This window comes from Gossypium hirsutum, chromosome A05 (assembly GCF_007990345.1).
Source record: "Gossypium hirsutum isolate 1008001.06 chromosome A05, Gossypium_hirsutum_v2.1, whole genome shotgun sequence".
NCBI lineage: Eukaryota > Viridiplantae > Streptophyta > Magnoliopsida > Malvales > Malvaceae > Gossypium > Gossypium hirsutum.
The window spans coordinates 94,835,989-94,855,123 of NC_053428.1; the positions used below are offsets into that span (position 1 = coordinate 94,835,989).

A 19,135-nucleotide genomic window follows, 5' to 3' on the forward strand; every position below is an offset into this window, starting at 1 on the left:
TGAAGGATTTTTATTGTGTGGTTCACCGAGTCTCCAGCGTCGAACCAAGGAAGTTCTCCTGATACTAAAATCTATTTTAAACTGTTATACTATAGATACTTATTGAGCTTACTTTAGATGATAGACTATACTGAACTCTTAGCTAGATTAAACTGAAAAACTATAGGAAACTAAAACTGTAGCGAGCTTGCGATTGTGAAAACAACTCTTAACTACTACTGTCATAAAACATTTGCTTAATTACTAAAACTATGAGCTAAATTGCATGAAATTTCAAAACCAGATTATACGCGAAGTGATAATGAGCACTAGAAGGGGTGCAAGACGCCGCGGTAGAGGCCATGGAAGTGCTAGGGTTGGATCTTTGACATCAGGTCACATGCCCAACATTGATGTGAGAGAAGCACCGGCTTCGCTGGTACCTGAGACAATGTCGTATAATCGAGTAGCTGGGGATGACGCATTGTCCCAAGAAATGTTAAGGATTCTAGAAAGGGTCGTTGGGCCCAACACTAGTATTAGGAGTCGAGGGTCAATTTGTAAGAGACTCCGGTCAAATGGAGCCGAAATCTTCAAGGGTACCGAGGGAGTAGCACCAAATGTGGCCGAATATTGGTTGGAGGCCACCAAAAGAATAATGAAAGACCTGGATTGCAATTCCGAGCAAAAACTGAAAGGAGCAGTGTCTCTGCTGCGAGAGGAAGCTTACCAGTGGTGGCTTATCGTGAAAGAGGGCACTCAGCCTGATCGGATAACCTGGGAGTTCTTCAAATCGGTGTTTCAAGGGAAGTACGTAGGTGCAAGCTATGTTGATGCCTGGAGGAAAGAATTCTTGAACTTGACTCAGGGAGACCGATCTATGGCAGAGTACGAGACAGAGTTCTTACGACTCAGTCGGTATGCTAAAGGAATAGTGGCAATAGATTATGAACATTGTGTTCAGTTCGAAGACAGCCTCAGAGACAGTCTTTGGGTATTGATTGCCCCTTAGAGGAAGCGGGATTTCACATCATTGGTGGAGAAAACAAAAATTACTGAAGCTGTAAAGCGCACTGAGCGCCTAAATTGGGAAAGAGAAAGGGGAAAAAATAAAAGAGATTCTGAGCCCTCTAATTACGATCAGAGGCCTAAAAGAAGGGCCAAAGTCGGTGGGCCAGTCAGAGCGGGGCCCCATGTTGCTAATACTGGGTTACCACCTTGTGCTATTTGTGGAAAAAATCATGCAGGAGAGTGCTGGAGGAGAACAGGAGCCTGTCTGAGTTGTGGTACCCTGGAGCATCATCTTAGAGAGTGACCTAGAAGACCAGATCATATGCAAGTCTTTGGTAGAGGTAATGTACAGCCATTGAAGGGTGGTCAGTAGCCGCCTAAAGGCCGTGGTCAAGCCAAGAGTGATCATAGTGAGGCGAGGTAGCCAGCTTTGGTCTATATAGCACACCGCCAAGAGGACAAAGACGCTCTAGATGCAAATACTGGTACGTACTTTATCCATAGTGTACTATTTATCTATTTTGAAATTAGAATTAGAGTGCGCAGCAGAAGCGTAGTGGTGTAATCTGGGTTGTGCGACTATTAGAGAGTTGGAAATTTCGAGGATGAAATTTATTTAAAGGGTAGAGCTGTAACGCCCCGAATTTTGGGCTTAGAAGAATTGGGCCTTGGGTTTGGAGCGCCTAAAATTCTTGAGAGCAAGAAAACGACACAATTGCATGTTAGTCTTGTTGGGTTAGTGATTTTGGATGTTAGGGGGGTCTCTATGAAGTCCCGGGTTCAAGCCTTGGCATAGGAAAAATATTGGTTTTTAGCATTAAGGGAACCCTGACGCTAGGTTGAGTGCTTCTTAAATTTTGAATGGTAAAATTTGACAAAAGAAGCATGGTGGTTTAGTGGTAAGTGACGCCTTACAAGGGAGTGAGGATTGGGGTTGGAGGCTTGGAAGGAGCACTGGATGTTTTATTTTTCTTCAAGGACATGTAGGTGGTAAAGTTTGATGAAAACTCTATAGGATAAAGGTTGAATGAGTCTTAGAGGGATATGAGGAGGAAGTCAAGGGATAGAGTTGATTATTGGAGGAAATCAAGGAGGAATTGAATTAGGAGGAAGTCTAGCCGAATGGGGACTTTGGGTTGCATAAGAATTCAACAATAGGAGATTCGGTTCATTTTTGGCATTTGGGGTATTGTTTTGGTATAGCCGAATCATGCTAGAAGAATTCTTAGCGTTTTCTTTTGTTTTGTTCACTCATTTTGGTACCTTTGCCTTTTGTTTTTAAGACTCTCCGACTCCGAGTTGTCTGCTATTTTGTTTTAGCCAAAAGTGCATTACCATTTAGGCCATCTGTTAGCTGATTCCTTCCTTATTTCTCATCTTCTAGTCCTCTCCCATTTTTTCTAATTCTTTTACCTTTCTTCTTTCCTTCTGGCTTGAGTTGAATGGTAACCCTCTTCCTTTTCTAAACCGTTACCTTTCTCTTCCTTTTTCCCTCTAGTCTTTCATAGCCAAGATCCCTCTTCTCTCAACCATCTTCTTATGAGCTGGATTCCCTTACCGAATGCTATTTTTATTTGATCTTAATGTGTGTAAAGTCGAATACTCCCTACTCTCTCTATTAGCTATTGTCGAATCCGTTTCCCTTTTATTCTCCTATCATAAGGCTGTGTTCTTCTCCTCTTTTGCCTGGATCAAGTGTAAGTCATGGTGACTCATTTTCTTTATTTTGGTTTTCATTGTTGGTGTTCTTCTTTTCCCTATTGTCGAATCTTCCCTATCTCTCTTAATTTGATGTTGGTTGGTACCTAGGTTCACTCAAAGGTTGATAGTGGGGCAAGTGATGTGAAGCAATCAATATACCACTTCTAGTTTTGATCAAGTAAGTGTTTTTGCCAAGTGTGTATTAAACCACATGTTTTAACAATTCCTTATAATAAGGCTTTTGTAAACGCAGACCTGTCTAGGGCGTAAACTTTGATATCAAATAGGGAGATTAGCAAGGCTTTATCATTTAAGGTTCGTTGTTAGGGGATTCGTAGCACGTTTTGTAAACCAGGTGTGTACATACACCACCTTAACTCTAGATCAGCAAATCCTGAAAAACCAAAAAGCCAAAAGAATGGAAATAGTTACAACACAAGTGCGCAAATGCATGTATGAAAAATCTGATGCGATAGTAAAGGCCACCATGAGCAAACTCATGGGCTATGGCCTTAATGGGCCATGTTGGGCAGAGTTGGGCCATACAGGCCCAATGGGCCTGTAGGCCCTAGATGTGTAAAACTCACCAATAGGTGGAAAACGTTGGACCGGCTGTGTCACTCACATGGTTTGGATCGAATTCGGGCTTGGTGGGAAAATGGGTCATGTAGGCCTATAGACCTGCTTAAATCGGCTTTGGGCCTAGTCGCATAGTTCGTTTGCTAAAGGTTGCACGGGTCGCGCGAGACAACTGTGAACCTACTGATGGGTCAGTAAGTGTACTTAGACCCCGATTTTTGAAATAACCGTTATGGCCCCAAAGGGAAAAATGACTAAAAAGCCCCTACATGTTATATGATTGTTATTGTATGCCATTTATGATATGTTTGCATTCATGTGATATTATGTTGCATGGGAGACGGGATCATTGATTTGGAGGAAGTATATGATTTGTTAGGGTCGCTTGGTCGCTTGATAACTATGGATCCACCAACGGCTTAAAGCCATTATGTGATTGGCAGCCCTGTTGCAGAATTGGTTAGTGCCGCAACTGGTGTTACCTCAGGAGTATAGGGATGGGTGGTTTGATTAACTCCCCACATGAATGTAGGGTTGGACGAGATACAGAGTGCAAGGTTGGTTGGGTATTTTTACATTGCATAATCTGATTTTGATTGTGACATGGGCTTAGGCCCAACTGAGGCTACTATGGGCTAAGGCCCAAGTGCCACTGTTATTATAACGGGCTTAGGCCCAAATTGATGTGATACATGCTTTATGATCGATGAGGGTTGTACACACTGAGTTTTTGTAAACTCACCTCCTCTTTTAAATATTTCAGGTAATTCTTAGTAGGCGGTTTGACGTATGGGAGGACTCGGAGGTGGCCACACTACGAACATCTTTAAATTTTCGTTTTACTTTTACATTACTTAAATTACTTTCTCTTTGGGTTTTTTTATGTAAATTACTTTCTCTTTGGGTTTTTGATGTAATAAGTCCTTTTCTCTAATTTTCTAGCTTTTAATTTGGGGGGTTTTTAACTATTATGATTTATTTCTGTTAAAGGCAGAGCGTAGTTTTCCAAAATGATATCTTTTTTCAAAACATCACATTTCACAACATTGTTGAAATGGTTCTGCAACAAACATGTTTTTAAAAGTAAGGCTGGTTTAAAATGGTTAATAAATAATTAAGTTGACTTTAGAATTAAACAAAGGGTATTTTATCTTCCAAGCTAGATTTATTAATAAGACAAGTTTTTTCGAAAAAGCATTTTAATGTGACACGCCAGATTCGACCATAACGTCTAGGTTGGGTTTTGGGTGTTATAGTTGTAGTCGCATATATGCAATTTATGCATTATTAAAGCATTAAAAAATAATTGTAACAATGTTTACCATGTACGAACTTACGTTAGATGTAAAAACGACAAAACTAGTCAATTAGTCGAATACTTTGTTCTTGCCTCGATTTAAGTCTGATTTATTTTTTTCTTAATCTATATATATATTCAAAATTAATCTTTTTTCTTGATCTATATACATTCAAAATTAAAATATTCAATCACAAATTTATTCAATTTAATCCACAAACACATATTTGTGCATTTTTGCACTTTAGCCCTTAAAGTTTCACATTTAATCAATTTAGTCCCTCTTTCACAAAATCACAAAATTACATAATTTCTTTCCAATTTCATGCTAGCCTATAACAGTCTGGCTTAGACCCTAGTCAAAATAGTAATTTTGAAACCACAAATTCGAGTCAAAAAATAATTTTAATATTATTTTCTGTGCTTATAATATGTGAATTAACACGTGTGAATGTTTCGTATAAAAATTCGATCAGTTGTGTGCTTAATTTTGAAAAATACCTAATCAAGTAAAATGTAAAAGTGGCCTTCTATTTGTTAAAGTGCCTATTTGTTATGGTTTATTATTTATGAGGTCCTTATGAGGTTAGTTGACCATGGAATGAATTAAATGACTTTAATGGGCATTAGTTGGTGGAATTTTAATGATTAGTAATATGGTTAAATTGGTAAAATGCATATTAATGTTATATTAATTAAAACCAAAGCTAAATTTTAGCTTATTTCTTTCATCAATTGCCAAAAATATAAGAAAAATAAAAGGGAAAAAGAGTTCTAGGGTTCGACCATTGTTTTGTTTGATTGAGGTATGTGTTTTGATCCGTTTCCGATAATTTCTACGTTTTTGTAATCGTTGCTTAGAGTTCTATCAAGCCCATGTTTGAATTTCAGAAATTGTTAATGATTTTGAGTTGAGCTATTGATGAAACTATGAGTTTTATGAAGTTTGATGTTAGTGAATGTAAGATATGTATTGGGTTAATATATTTTGTCTTTGAATTTTTGATGAATTTGAGTAAAATGGGCTAAATTGTGAAATTTGTATTTTAAGGGACTAAAATGTGAAATAAAAGAAATATGTGGACTTGTATGAACACTATGAGAATTTCGCTAGGCATGTGGGCAAAGTAATTATGTGTATTTTATGATTTTGTGAATTAGGGACTAAAGTGTCAAAATATAAAAATGTGAGGGCTAATTTGTAAATTGCCCTAAATGTGTGTTTGTGGATTGATTTGAATGATTTGGTGAATAAAAGAGTTAAATTTGAATCTATATAGATCAAGAATTAAAGAAAACAAAATTAGATAGGGGAAAGTCGAAAGTCGTCGAATAGCCATTCGTTTCTGTTCATACTCGTACGAGGTATATAGAAATAAATGTGTTTGAAATGATTTATTTGTGCTTATATGCTATTGAATAATTATGAATAGCTTAATGCATTGACTATGAGATACTTGAGAGAGTATCGACAAAGTTCCGATGACCGAAAAGCCCTACACGAACCATAGGAATAGTTAGGATACATATGTCATGGCATAGGATCCGATATGTGTTTTTGTGTAAGATCATGTATGGAACATTGGCATCGACTTATGATTTACGTGTAAGACCACGTCTGGGATGTTGGCATCGTATTTGATTTTGTGTAAAACCCTGTGTCGGACAGTGGTATCGATATTTGATTACATGTAAGACCATGCATGGGACGTTCGCATTGTATGTGCTTTCCGAGTTATCACGTATCCTTATGATTTCAAACTATTCAACGGGCATTCCGAGAGATGATTGATTATATGAGATGTGTATCTAATCCAGGTATGTTTGAAATGTATACTATGTTTGAGAATAAAAGGTAAGTATATGTACAAGTGATGATATGTGTTATAAGTATGAGAAAATATGTTATATGTGTAAATAAATTGGGAACATGTTAAATTTATATGAACTATGTGGTTTGAGATAGTATTTGGCCATGAAATATACGTAATTTGATGATGCTTTGATATGATGAATGTTAAGTTTTTTTGTACATGGCTTACTAAGCTTTTGAAAGCTTACTCTATGTGTTTTTTAACTGTTTTATAGATATCAAAGCTACTGGGAGCTCGGGGATCATCGAGGATCATCACCACACCATTGAACTATATTTTGGTACCTTTTGTAAATGTATTTATTGAAGTACGGCATTTATAGACTAGAAGTGTGTGAATATGTTTGGTAATGTATATATTTAGCCATGTGATTTGGCTTGGTTTTGGTTTTGGTATGAATTATGTGATGTAATTATGTTAATATGATATGTTCTTGAATGGCCAAGAGAATAGGTCATTTTGGGTAAGTTTGTGGTAAGTGTTTATTTTGGAGTTTGGTAAGTTTTGGTATGAGATTGAATGAAGTAAATTTAAGATTGTGGTTCATATGTTTTGGCATGATTGTAGCTCATGATTTGGTATGATTTGGAACGGTGAATAAGCATGAATTTGGTTGGTAATTATATAACATTATTGGTGTATGTGTTGGTTGCGAAATGGTTGAGTATTTGGTATGCAATTGATATTTATTTGTTACTTGTAGGGAGGACCCTTAGTGAGTTGAAATTGGCATTATAAATGGGCTATTTTTGCTCACTCGGGCAAGGGCACGGGCATGTATCTCGGTCGTGTTGCTCAATGGCCATTTCAAAATGAGCCTGAGCAGACCACACGGTCACACACACGGGTAGGTGCTAGGCCGTGTGGCCAAGTCACTTTCGAGCAGGTACTAGACACACAGGCATTTGATTGGCTGCGTGACTCAAGTCAATAGCCTCCCTAATTTCACACGGCCTAGCACATGAGTGTGTCTTGTTGCCGTGTGGACAAGTCAGGGCGTATGCCCTATTTTGACACGGCCTAGACACACAGGCGTGTCTAAAACCGTGTGAGGCACACGGCCTATTCATACAGGCGTGTGACCTATACAACTTTGAAAAGTTGTTTAAGTTTCAAAAATTTTTGTATGAACTCAGTTTAGTCCCAACCCCTTTCTAATCCATGTTTAAGGTCTCAATGACTTATATAAGGGACATTATGATAATGTTTGACTATGATTGTGGATAATGCATATGAATTGTTCGCAAAATATTCTGATTTATTTTGTAACACCTTTAACCCTAGTCCGGCGACGGATATGGGTTAGGGATGTTACTTTTTTTGGTATCAGAGAGTATCAGTGCTATGGCTTAGTCAATTCTAGGACTAGTGTAGCGTATGTGAATCTAGCTATACATGCCATATTTATGAACTGCGATAGTGTGATGAATCTTGACAATGAAAATGTGTTTTTATATAGCAAATGGATCCCGAACGAGCCGTAGCTGACAATGTCAAGAGTAATGCGCCTGCTCCCACGCAAAGGATAGTGCCATCTGATTCTAGACCGGCTATGAGTAGCCATGATGGAGAGGCTAGACAACCTTTTATCAGATGATGAACTATTGGTTCACAAAATATATTCGAACCAATCCGACTATTCAACAACCCCCAACTCTAGCTAATCCTCCGTAAGTCCCTGTTATGCCACAAGCGAATCCAATTCAGTTAGGTAAGCCGCCGGTCTATAAGATTAGAAAATATGGGGCCAAAGAATTACATGCTACTACGAATGATGATGTTGAAAGAGCCAAGTTCTAGTTAGACAATACGATAAGAGTATTTGATGAATTGTCATTGACTCTCAATGAATGCCTAAAGTGTTTCATTTCGCTTGTGAGAGATACAACCTATCATTGGTGGAAAACTTTAATATCCGTGGTTCTGAGGGAATGAATCACTTGGGATTTCTTCCACGTTCAAGAGTTTCTTGAACTGAAGCAAGGTCTTATGTCTGTTACAGAATACGAATGAGAATTCGTAAGATTGAACCAGTATGCATGAGAATGTGTTTCAACTGAAGGAATAATGTGTAAAAGATCTGAAGATGGTTTGAATGAAGATATCCATTTCTTAGTCGGGATTCTAAAGATAAAAAAATTCATTGTGCTTGTTGAACGAGCCTGTGAAGTTGAAGAACTAGGGAAAGGGAAAAGAAAGTTGATTCAGATGCTAGAGATATGAGAAAAAGACCTATGAGTAAATCATTTTAGTCTGTGTCAAAGAAATTCTGAGGTGATTTTAGTCATTCAAAGGCTAATGTGGGGCATTTGAGTAGAGATCGTGCAAAATCTTTAGAGCTCCAGCTACTTTTATTGCAAGTGTTGGAAATGTCAAATTTGATCGTCCTAAGTGCAAACACTAGTAAAAGACATCCTGAAAATTGAAGATTGTAAGATTGGGCTTGTTTCAAATGTGGATCATTAGACCATTTCATCTATGATTGCCCCGAATCTATCGAGCAAGAAATTCTACAAAATCTGAAACCTAGTAACACTTCAGCTCAAGGTAGACCTCCTAGAAATACGAGAAATGTGAGTGGTAGTCAAAGAGGGACTAAAGACATTGTTGTTCAATACGAGGCTAGAGCACCTGCTAGAGCCTACGTCGTCTAAGCTCGTGAGGAAGCTTTGTCTCTAGATATGATTACGGGTACATTTACTCTTTACGATACTTCTGTGATTGCTTTGATAGATCCTGGATCAACACATTCGTATATATGAATGAATTTAGTATCCAGTAAGACTTTTCCTATAGAGTCTACTGAATTCGTGATTAGAGTATTAAACCCCCTAGGTAAAAGTGTTTTAGTTGACAAAGTCTGCAAGAATTGTCCGTTAATGTTTTGAGACATTTGTTCTCTGCCCGATCTGATGTTATTACCTTTTGATGAGTTTGATAAAATTCTGGGTATGGATTGGTTAACTTTACATAATGCTGTTGTGAATTGCAAACGAAAAAATATTGATTTGAGATGCAAGAATGATGAAATAGTTCGAATTGAATCTAGTGATTTGAATGGATTGCTACTGTGATATCTTCAATGAAAGCTCTGAGCATTGTGAGAAAAGGTGGTGAAGCTTACTTTGTTTATATGATTGATTCGAAGGTAACAAAAAAAAATGTTGAATCAATGCCTGTTGTCTGTGAATTCCCTAATGTGTTTCCTGAAGAACTTTCGAGAATACCTCTAATCCGAGAAGTTGAATTTGGCATTGAGTTAGTACCAGGAACTACTCTGATTTTGATAGCTCCGTATAGAATGCCTCTGACTGAACTAAAAGTATTAAAGTCTCAGTTGCAAAAGTTGACCGATAGAGGATTTGCAAGACCGAGTTTCTCACATTGGGGTGCTCTTGTTCTGTTTGTGAAAATGAAAGACGGCACGATGAAAATGTGCATTGATTATCATCAGTTGAACAATGTGACTATAAAGAACATGTATCCTCTACCTCGAATAGATGATTTATTTGATCAGTTGAAGGGAGCTACTGTGTTTTCTAAGATAGATCTAAGGTCGGGCTATTATCAGTTACGAGTAAAAGATTTAAACATTCTGAAAACAGCATTCAGAACAAGGTATGTCCACTATGAGTTCTTAGTTATGCCTTTCGGATTGACGAATGCACCTATTGTCTTTATGGATTTGATGAATATTTAGACCATATTTAGATCAATTTATTAATGTATTCATTAATGACATATTGATTTATTTGCATGATGAATCTGAGCATGCTGAGCATTTGAGAATAGTGCTACAGACTTTGCGAGATAAGAAATTGTATGCGAAGTTTAGCAAATGTGAATTCTAGTTAAGAGAAGTTAATTTTCTGGGCCATATTGTGTTAGCACCAGGTATCCAAGTTGACTCGAGTAAGATTTTAGATATTCTGGATTATAAGCCTTCGAGAAATGTTTCTGAAGTCTGCAATTTTCTGAGACTTGTCTGTTAATATAGACGGTTTGTAAAAGGCTTTTCTATGATTGCAACTCCGTTGACGAAACTGCTTCAGAAAGATGTGAAATTTGAATGGTCTGAAAAGTGTTAGAAAAGCTTTGATCAGTTGAAATCCCTATTGACTGAAGCTCCAGTGTTAGTAGAACCCTAATTGGGTAAAGAATTTGTGATCTACAGTGATGCTTCTTTAAACGGTTTGGGATGTGTTTTGATGAAGGAAGGCAAAGTCATTGCTTATGCTTCGAGACAGTTAAAGCCACATGAAAAGAACTATCCGACGCACGACCTAAAGTTAGCTGCAATTGTATTTACTTTGAAGACTTGGTGCCACTATCTGTTTGGTGAGAAATGTCACGTATATTCTGATCATAAGAGTTTGAAATATCTGATGACTTAGAAAGATCTTAATCTGCGACAAAGAAGGTGGTTAAAACCACTAAAAGACTATGAGTCTGTGATTGACTATTATCCGGGAAAAGAAAATGTTGTTGCTAATGCTTTAAGTCTAAAATCACTGTTTGCATTACGTGCCATGAATACTCATTTAGTTTTGTCCAATAATGGTTTAGTTTTAGCTGAATTGAAAATGAGACTATTTTTTTTACAACAGATTATTGATGCTCAAAAGGTTGATAATGAGATAATCGCAAAATGAACTCAGTGTGATTTGCATTCTAATTCTGAATTTCAAGTTGATAATAATGATTGTTTGAGATTCTGAGATCGAATTTGTGTTCTGAGAAATCTAGAATTGATTCAGATAATTTTGAACGAAGCTCACAATAGTTATTTAACTGTGCATCTGGATAGTACGAAAATGTATAACGATCTGAAATGGCTTTATTGGTGGCCTGGTATGAAGCGTGACATCTCAGACTTTGTTTTTAAATGTTTAATATGTCAGCAAGTTAAAGCTTAACATCAAGTGCCATCTGGGTTGTTACTACTGATTATGATTCTCAAGTGGAAATGGGATAGAGTGACAATGGATTTTGTTTCGGGTTTGCCCCTCTCTCCTAGAAAGAAAGATGCTATCTGACTCGTAGTTGACCGGTTGACAAACTCAGCACATTTTATTCTAGTACGATCTAATTATTCGCTTGACAAGTTAGCTGAATTATACATTCCTAATGTTGTAAGATTATACGGAGTACCATTGTCATCGTGTCATATAGAGATCCGAGATTCACTTCACGATTTTGAAAGAAACTGCAAGAGGCTTTAGGTACAAAATTGCATTTCATTACTCCTTTTCACCCGCAAACGGATGGTCAATCCGAGTGAATTATTTAGATTCTCGAGGATATGTTGAGATGTTGCATTCTTGAGTTTGAAGGCAAATGGGAATAGTATTTGCCATTGATTGAATTCACATACAATAATAGTTTTCAATGGAGCATTAAAATGGCACTGTACGAAGCCTTATATAGTCATAAATGTCGAACACCTTTGTATTGGACTGAGCTCAGTGAGAATAAGATACATGGGGTCGATTTGATAAAAGAGACTGAACAGAAAGTAAAAGTGATCCAAGATAGTCTGAAAGCAGCTTCCGATTGTCAGAAATCATATGCAGATTTGAAACGAAAAGACATTGAATTTGAAATCGGTGATAAAGTGTTTTTGAAAGTCTCACCATGGAAGAAAATATTCAGATTTGGCAAAAAAGGCAAATTGAGTCCAACGTTTATCGGGCCGTATGAGATTATCGAGTATATCGGACTGATTGCATATAGATAGTTGTTGCCACTAGAGCTAGAAAAGATTCATAATGTGCTTCACGTATCGATGCTTGGACGATACAGATCCAATCCTTCACATGTGATTCCTCCGTTTGAGATTGAGATTTAGTCTGATATGACCTACGAAGAAGAACCGATCCGTATTTTAGCTTGCGAGGATAAAACCTTAGAAACAAGAAAATTTCATTAGTAAAAGTGATGTGGCATCGACACGGTTTTGAAGAAGCTACAGCCTGAAGATGCTATGAGACAGCAATATTCGAATTTGTTCAAACGTAAGATTTTTGGGGACGAAAATCCCTAAGGGGGAAGAGTTGTAATAGTTCGGTTTAGACCCTAGTCGAAATAGTGGTTTCAGGACCACAAATTTGAGTAAAAAAATATTTTAATATTATTTTTTATGCTTATAATATGTGAGCTGACATGTGTGAAAGTTCCGTATGAAAATTCGATTAGTTGTGTGCTTAATTTATGAAAATGACCTAATCGCGTAAAATGTAGAAGTGGCCTTCTATTTGTTTAAATGCCTATTCATTATGGTTTATTAATTATAAGGTCGTTATGAGGTTATTTGACCATAGAATGAATTAAATGACTTTAATGGGCATTAGTTGGTGGAATTTTAATGATTAGTAATAAGGTTAAAATGGTAAAATGCATATTAATGTTATATTAATTAAAACCAAAGATAAATTTTAGCTTCTTTCTTTCACCCATTGTCGGAAATACAAGAAAAAGAAAAGGGACAAAGAGTTCTAAGGTTCGTCCATTGTTTTGTTTGATTGAGGAATGTGTTTTGATTTGTTTTTTATAATTTCTATGTTTTTGTAATTGTTGCTTGGAGTTCTATCAAGCCCATGTTTGAATTTCAAAAATTGTTAATGATTTTGAGTTGAGCTAATGATGAAACTATGAGTTTTATGAAGTTTGATGTTAGTAAACGTAAGATATGTATTGGGTTAATATATTTTGTCTTTGAATTTTTTATGAATTTGAGTAAAATAGGCTAAATTGTGAAATTTGTATTTTAAGGGACTAAAATGTAACATAAAAGAAATATGTGGACTTGTATGAACACTATGAGAACGGCTAGGCATGTGTGCAAAGAAATTATGTGTATTTTGTGATTTTGTGAATTAGGGACTAAAGTGTCAAAATATGAAAATGTGAGGGCTAATTTGTAAATTGCCCTAGATGTGTGTTTTTGGATTGATTTGAATGAATTGGTGGATAAAAGAGTTAAAATTGAATTTATATAGACAAGAACTAAAGAAAATAGAATTAGATCAGGGAAAGTCGAAAGTCGTCGAATAGCCGTTCATTTCTAATCATACCCATACGAGGTAAGTCTATATAGAAATAAATGTGTTTGAAATGATTTGTTTGTGCTTATATGCTATTAAATAATTTTGAATATCTTAATGCATTGAATATAAGATACCCGAGAGAGTATCGACAAAGTTCTGATGTCCAAAAAACCCCATACGAACCATAGGAATAGTTATGATACATATGCCATGACATAGGATCCGATATATATTTTTGAGTAAGACCACGTCTGTAACGTTGGCATCGACTTATGATTTATGTGTAAGAACACGTCTGGGACGTTTGCATCGTATTTGATTTCGTGTAAGACCCTATCTAGGATAGTGGCATCTATATTTCATTACATGTAAGACCACGTCTGGAACGTTGGCATTGTATGAGCTTTCTGAGTTATTCGCGTATCCTTATGATTTTATGATTCCTAACGGTTCAACTGGCATTCCTAGAAATGATTAATTATATGAGTTATGTATCCGATCCAGGCACGTTTGAAATGTATACTATGTTTGAGAATAAAAGGTAAGTATATGTACAAGTAATCATATGTGTTATAAGTATGAGAAAATATGTTATATGTCTAAATGAATTGGAAATATGTTAAATGTATATGAACTATGTGGTATGAGATAGTATTTGGCCATGAAATATATGTAATTTGATGATGCTTTCATGTGATGAATGTTAAGTTTATTTGTATATGGCTTACTAAGCTTTTGAAAGCTTACTCTATGTGTTTTTTAACTATTTTATAGATATCGAAGCTACTGGGAGCTCGTGGACATCGAGGATATCACCACATTATTGAAATATATTTTGCTACCTTTTATAAATGTATATATTGAAGTATGACATGTATAGGCTAGAAGTGTGCGAATATGTTTGGTAATGTATATATTTAGCCATGTGATTTGGCTTGGTTTTGGTATGAATTATGTGATGTTATATGCTAATATGATATGTTCCTGAATGGCCAAGAGAATAGGTCATTTTGGGTAAGTTTGTGGTAAGTGTTTATTTTGGAGTTTGGTAAGTTTTGGTATGAGATTGAATAAAGTAAATTTAAGATTGTGGTTGATATGTTTTGGCATGATTGTGGCTCATGATTTGGTATGATTTGGAATGGTGAATAAGCATGAATTTGGTTGGTAATTATATGACATTATTGGTGTATGTATTGGTAATGAAACGGTTGAGCATTTGGTATGCAATTGATGTTTATTTGTTTTTTGTAGGGAGGACCCTTAATGGGTGGCAAATTGGCCTTGTAAATGGCATATTTTGCTCTATTGGGTAAGGACATGGGTGTGTGTCTCAGCTGTGTTGCTCAATGGCCATTTTGAAATGAGCCTGAGTAGACCACACAGTCGCGCACACAAGCGTATGTTAGGCCGTGTGGCCAAGTCAGTTTCAAGCACGGGCTAGACACACGGGCGTGTGACTGGCCGTGTGACTCAAGTCATTAGCCTCCCTAATTTTCACATGGCCTGGCACACGGGTGCGTCTTGTGGCTGTGTGGATAAGTCAGTATGTAAGCCCTATTTTGACACGGCCTAGACACACAGGCGTGTCTAAAGCTATGTGAGGCATACGGCCTGTTTAGACGGGTGTGTGATGTGTACAACTTTGAAAAATTGTTTAAGTTTTGAAAATTTTTGTATGAACTCAGTTTAGTCCCGACCCTTTTCTAATGCATGTTTAAGGTCTCAATGACCCAGACATTATGATAATGTTTGACTATGATTGTGGATAATTATATGAATTGTTCGTAAAATATTCTAATTTTTCTGGTAACGCATTTAACCCTAGTCTAGCGACGGATTCGGGTTAGGGGTGTTACATAGCCAAATTTCATATAGCTTCATATCAGCCCATATTTTCATTTATTTCACACATTTAACCACACATTTTCCTCTTTTCACAAATTAATCCCTTTTATGCAATTTCACTAAAAATCACTTTATAAAACATAATAATCTATCAACAAATACTCATTTTCCACAATCAGAGATTCAAGAACTCAAACATTCATCAATGGAAACTTTCAAAATCATTAACACTTTCAAAAATTGAAGCATGGGCTAGCTAGAACACGAAGCAATGATCACAAAAACGTAAAAATCATCAAAAACCAAGCTCAAAATATACCTTAATCAAGTTAAGAGAGTGCCGAATATCAAAACCCTATCTTTAGCTTCTTTTTTGCTTCATTTGGCCATGAAAAGATTGTAATGGAACCATTTTTTATTTTGTTTTTACTAAATTATACATTAATACCATTATTACCATTTTAACCTTTGTTTAAAACATCATAGATCATTTAATGAAAAGGCTATTCATGTCAATTTCTACTATCCATGGTTTATTTACAACATAAGGACTTCATATTTAATAAGCCATAGCAATTTGGCACTTTTAACTTATAGGATGCTACTTTTGCATTTTATGCGATTAAGTCTTTTTTTCTCAAATTAAGCTATTAAACGGTAAAATTAGCTCACGAAAATTTCACACATACATATTCACATGCTGTAAACACCAAAAATAATATTAAAATAATTTTACAACCTCAAATTTTTGGTTCCAAAACCATTGTTCTGATTTAGTAAAAATTGGGTTGTTACACATACGCTAAATTTAGTCCGATAATAAACTAAATTATAGCTCTGCTACCACTAAATGTAACACCCCTAGCCCATATCCGTCACCAGATTAGGACTACAAAGTATTACCTGAGTATAACATCATATAATGAACATTTTATTATTACAAACAAACCACAACATAAATCATAGTAATATCAGTCAAAATGATGCATACGGTCCCTTTTACGAGCCCTTGAGGCCCTCAAAAGACATTAGAAATGAATCAGGACTAAATTGGAAACATACGAAATTTTTCAAAAAAATTTAAAAATTTTCCAACTGCAAGGGTTACATGGCCGTGTGGCTAGGCCGTGTGACTTATACAGCCAAGAGACACATCCGTGTAACGCCCCGAATTTGGGCCTACAAGTATTGGGCCTTGAATATGGGTCCGTAAGGAGGTTGTATATAAGTATTTAATTGTGCAAGGAAATGACACAATTAAATGTCTACTTTAGTGGTTAAGGGTCCTGAAAGGAGTTGGAAAAGTCCTGGGTTCAAACTTGGGCTTTAGCAAAAATTTTGATTTTAAGTGAATAAAACTATGGGTGCTTGGATGAAGGCCTTTTAAATTATTGGGGTAGAAAAATGACACAAGGAAGCATGTGGTCTAGTGGTGGTGGCGTCATTAAGGTTGCAAGGGAGCTTGGGTTCAAGTCTTAGCTCTTATAATTTATTTTGGTTTTTCTTTTAAAAGAACCTGGACTTTGTCCTATAGGCCTTATAATTAATTGAGGCTAAAATGGTGACACAAATAGCCTTGTGGTGTAGTGGAAAGGTGACGTGTTGTTTAACTATGAGGTCTAAGGTTCAAGTCTTAGGATGTGCAATGGAGTATTTATTTTGCTGTTTGAGCTATGTAGGAGGTGGCCACATGACCACTGATGCTCTGCCGTAGACTTTTTATTTGAATTTTATATTTTGAGGTTTTAATTCTGGAATAAGGCCATTGAGGGATTAAATTTTTAATTGGGCTTTTGATTTCCTTATTTAAAACTGCTAAACACGAATTTTCAAAATTAATAACTATTTTAAAAAACACTTAAAAATAGACGTTCTTATATTTTAAACTTTAGTATCTTTCGAGATTTGAAATAACATAAAGTATCAATGCCAGACAGTGAGTAAACATTTTTGACAAGATGATTTGCTAACCCTGAGCAAAAGGTTTTAATCATAGAACTGAACTTTTAACGACACTCAATTTTTGAACGATGCTTTGATGTGACACGCCAGATTCAGCCATAACATCCAGATCGGGTTTGGGGTGTTACACACCCGTGTATTAGGCCGTATGGGCATTCGAAATAGGGACACATGGTCGTGTCCCAACCCATGTCCATGCCCATGTAACTCACTGACTTGGGTCCCATGGCCAAGCCACACGCCCGTGTGCCAGATCGTGTACCTTTTGAAATAACCCCACATGCCCGTCTGCCAGGCCATGTGCTAGCCGTGTAACAACCTGACTTATATCCCTTTGAAAGATACAGGGGACAAATGGTCGTGTCGCCTGCCATGTGTCACACACGGTTAAGACACATGCCCATGTCTCCGGCAGAGTGGAAAAAAAATAGGCCATTTCCAAGCCATTTTTCTCACCCAAAATCTAGCCACTTTTACAACCCAATTTCACCTATAGTCACACACTCAAGACATAGCTAATATATGTATACACAAGATTTAACAATTATAGAAACTAACCATTCAACCAATATGCCAATATGGCACCTCAATCTTATCAATCAAATTTGATTAAACACCTACCAAATTCATTCATGATACAATCAACTAGTTAAACACTTCAATGCCACATTTTCCATAATGTTCATATATCAAATACATGCACAACAAATACCATTATGATCATTTCCACATATACCATTAATCTTAATAACTATATCAAATGCCAATATACATTCAAGGCTGCCAAAACTAACCATTAACACTTTAAGGCACTATTTATATCATACCAAAACAACATCTCATAGCATACCTTAATGTTCATCCATTCAACTACCATCACTATTTACTTAGATGCCAAAATGACAACCACTTTAAAAGCCATATATGTATATGATATCATATCAACTATATCATGTCATATATACAAGCCGCACATAATGGTTAAATTCATCAAACAAGACACCTATACATGCCATTATAACCATGACTCAAAATCAAAAAAATCTACCAATATAGCCGATGGATGGTGTGATGGATCTTAAACAAGCTTCCAACATGAACGAGCTTCTGATTAGCTAAAAACATAAAATAAATAACATGAAGTAAGCATGCAATGCTTAGTAAGTTCATAATTCATAAACAAAGCTTACCATTTCAATATATAAGCATAAAAACAATTTAAGACCACCCAACATAACTTGGCATTAGCCTCAGCAACAACAACCTTTGAAGTTAGATAACCACATAACTTAGCAACTCATTGCAAAACATAATAGCTTTTATGTACACAATTTATAGGCATTCATACTTTCATGCATATGGCTAAGCATATTTAAAGCATCATCAACTCATACCTTTTTAATACTTTCACAACATTACTTATTGAAGTAATTATCAATCCTTCCCTTTTGCATACCTGTTGAACAACTAGAATAATATCGGATACACGGGAATCTTGCACACAATGTGCCAACATGTGGTCGAAACCACTACTATCTCATATCTCATATAAATGCTCTCTTAAGCCATAAATGGGTCTGCTCACACAAGCTGTTAGTCAAGACGTAGCTACATGGTGCTGTTCACACAAGCTGTCAAGTAACTGTAACACATGCCAGAAACTAAGCCATCTCTAGCACCTAAAACACAGTAACCCCTAATGACATGTCATTTGTATCCTATATATTCTTAAGGTTTAAACGGAATCCAAAAATTGTTGACACTTTGTTGGATACTTTCATAGAGTCGTAATACCATAATATAGCATAAAGCTTTTAAATCAAACATAATACAATGCT

The 19,135-nt window shown here is 36.2% G+C and overlaps 1 protein-coding gene across 1 annotated transcript; it reads left to right on the top strand.

The window, feature by feature from the left end:
* Nucleotides 1-301: 301 nt before the first annotated feature.
* On the top strand, nucleotides 302-1,294 carry LOC107960466 (uncharacterized). The gene is made up of 2 exons (XM_016896810.2): nucleotides 302-916; nucleotides 992-1,294. The coding sequence occupies exons 1-2, from the start codon at nucleotides 302-304 to the stop codon at nucleotides 1,292-1,294; spliced, it is 918 nt and encodes a 305-aa protein (XP_016752299.2).
* Nucleotides 1,295-19,135: the final 17,841 nt, after the last annotated feature.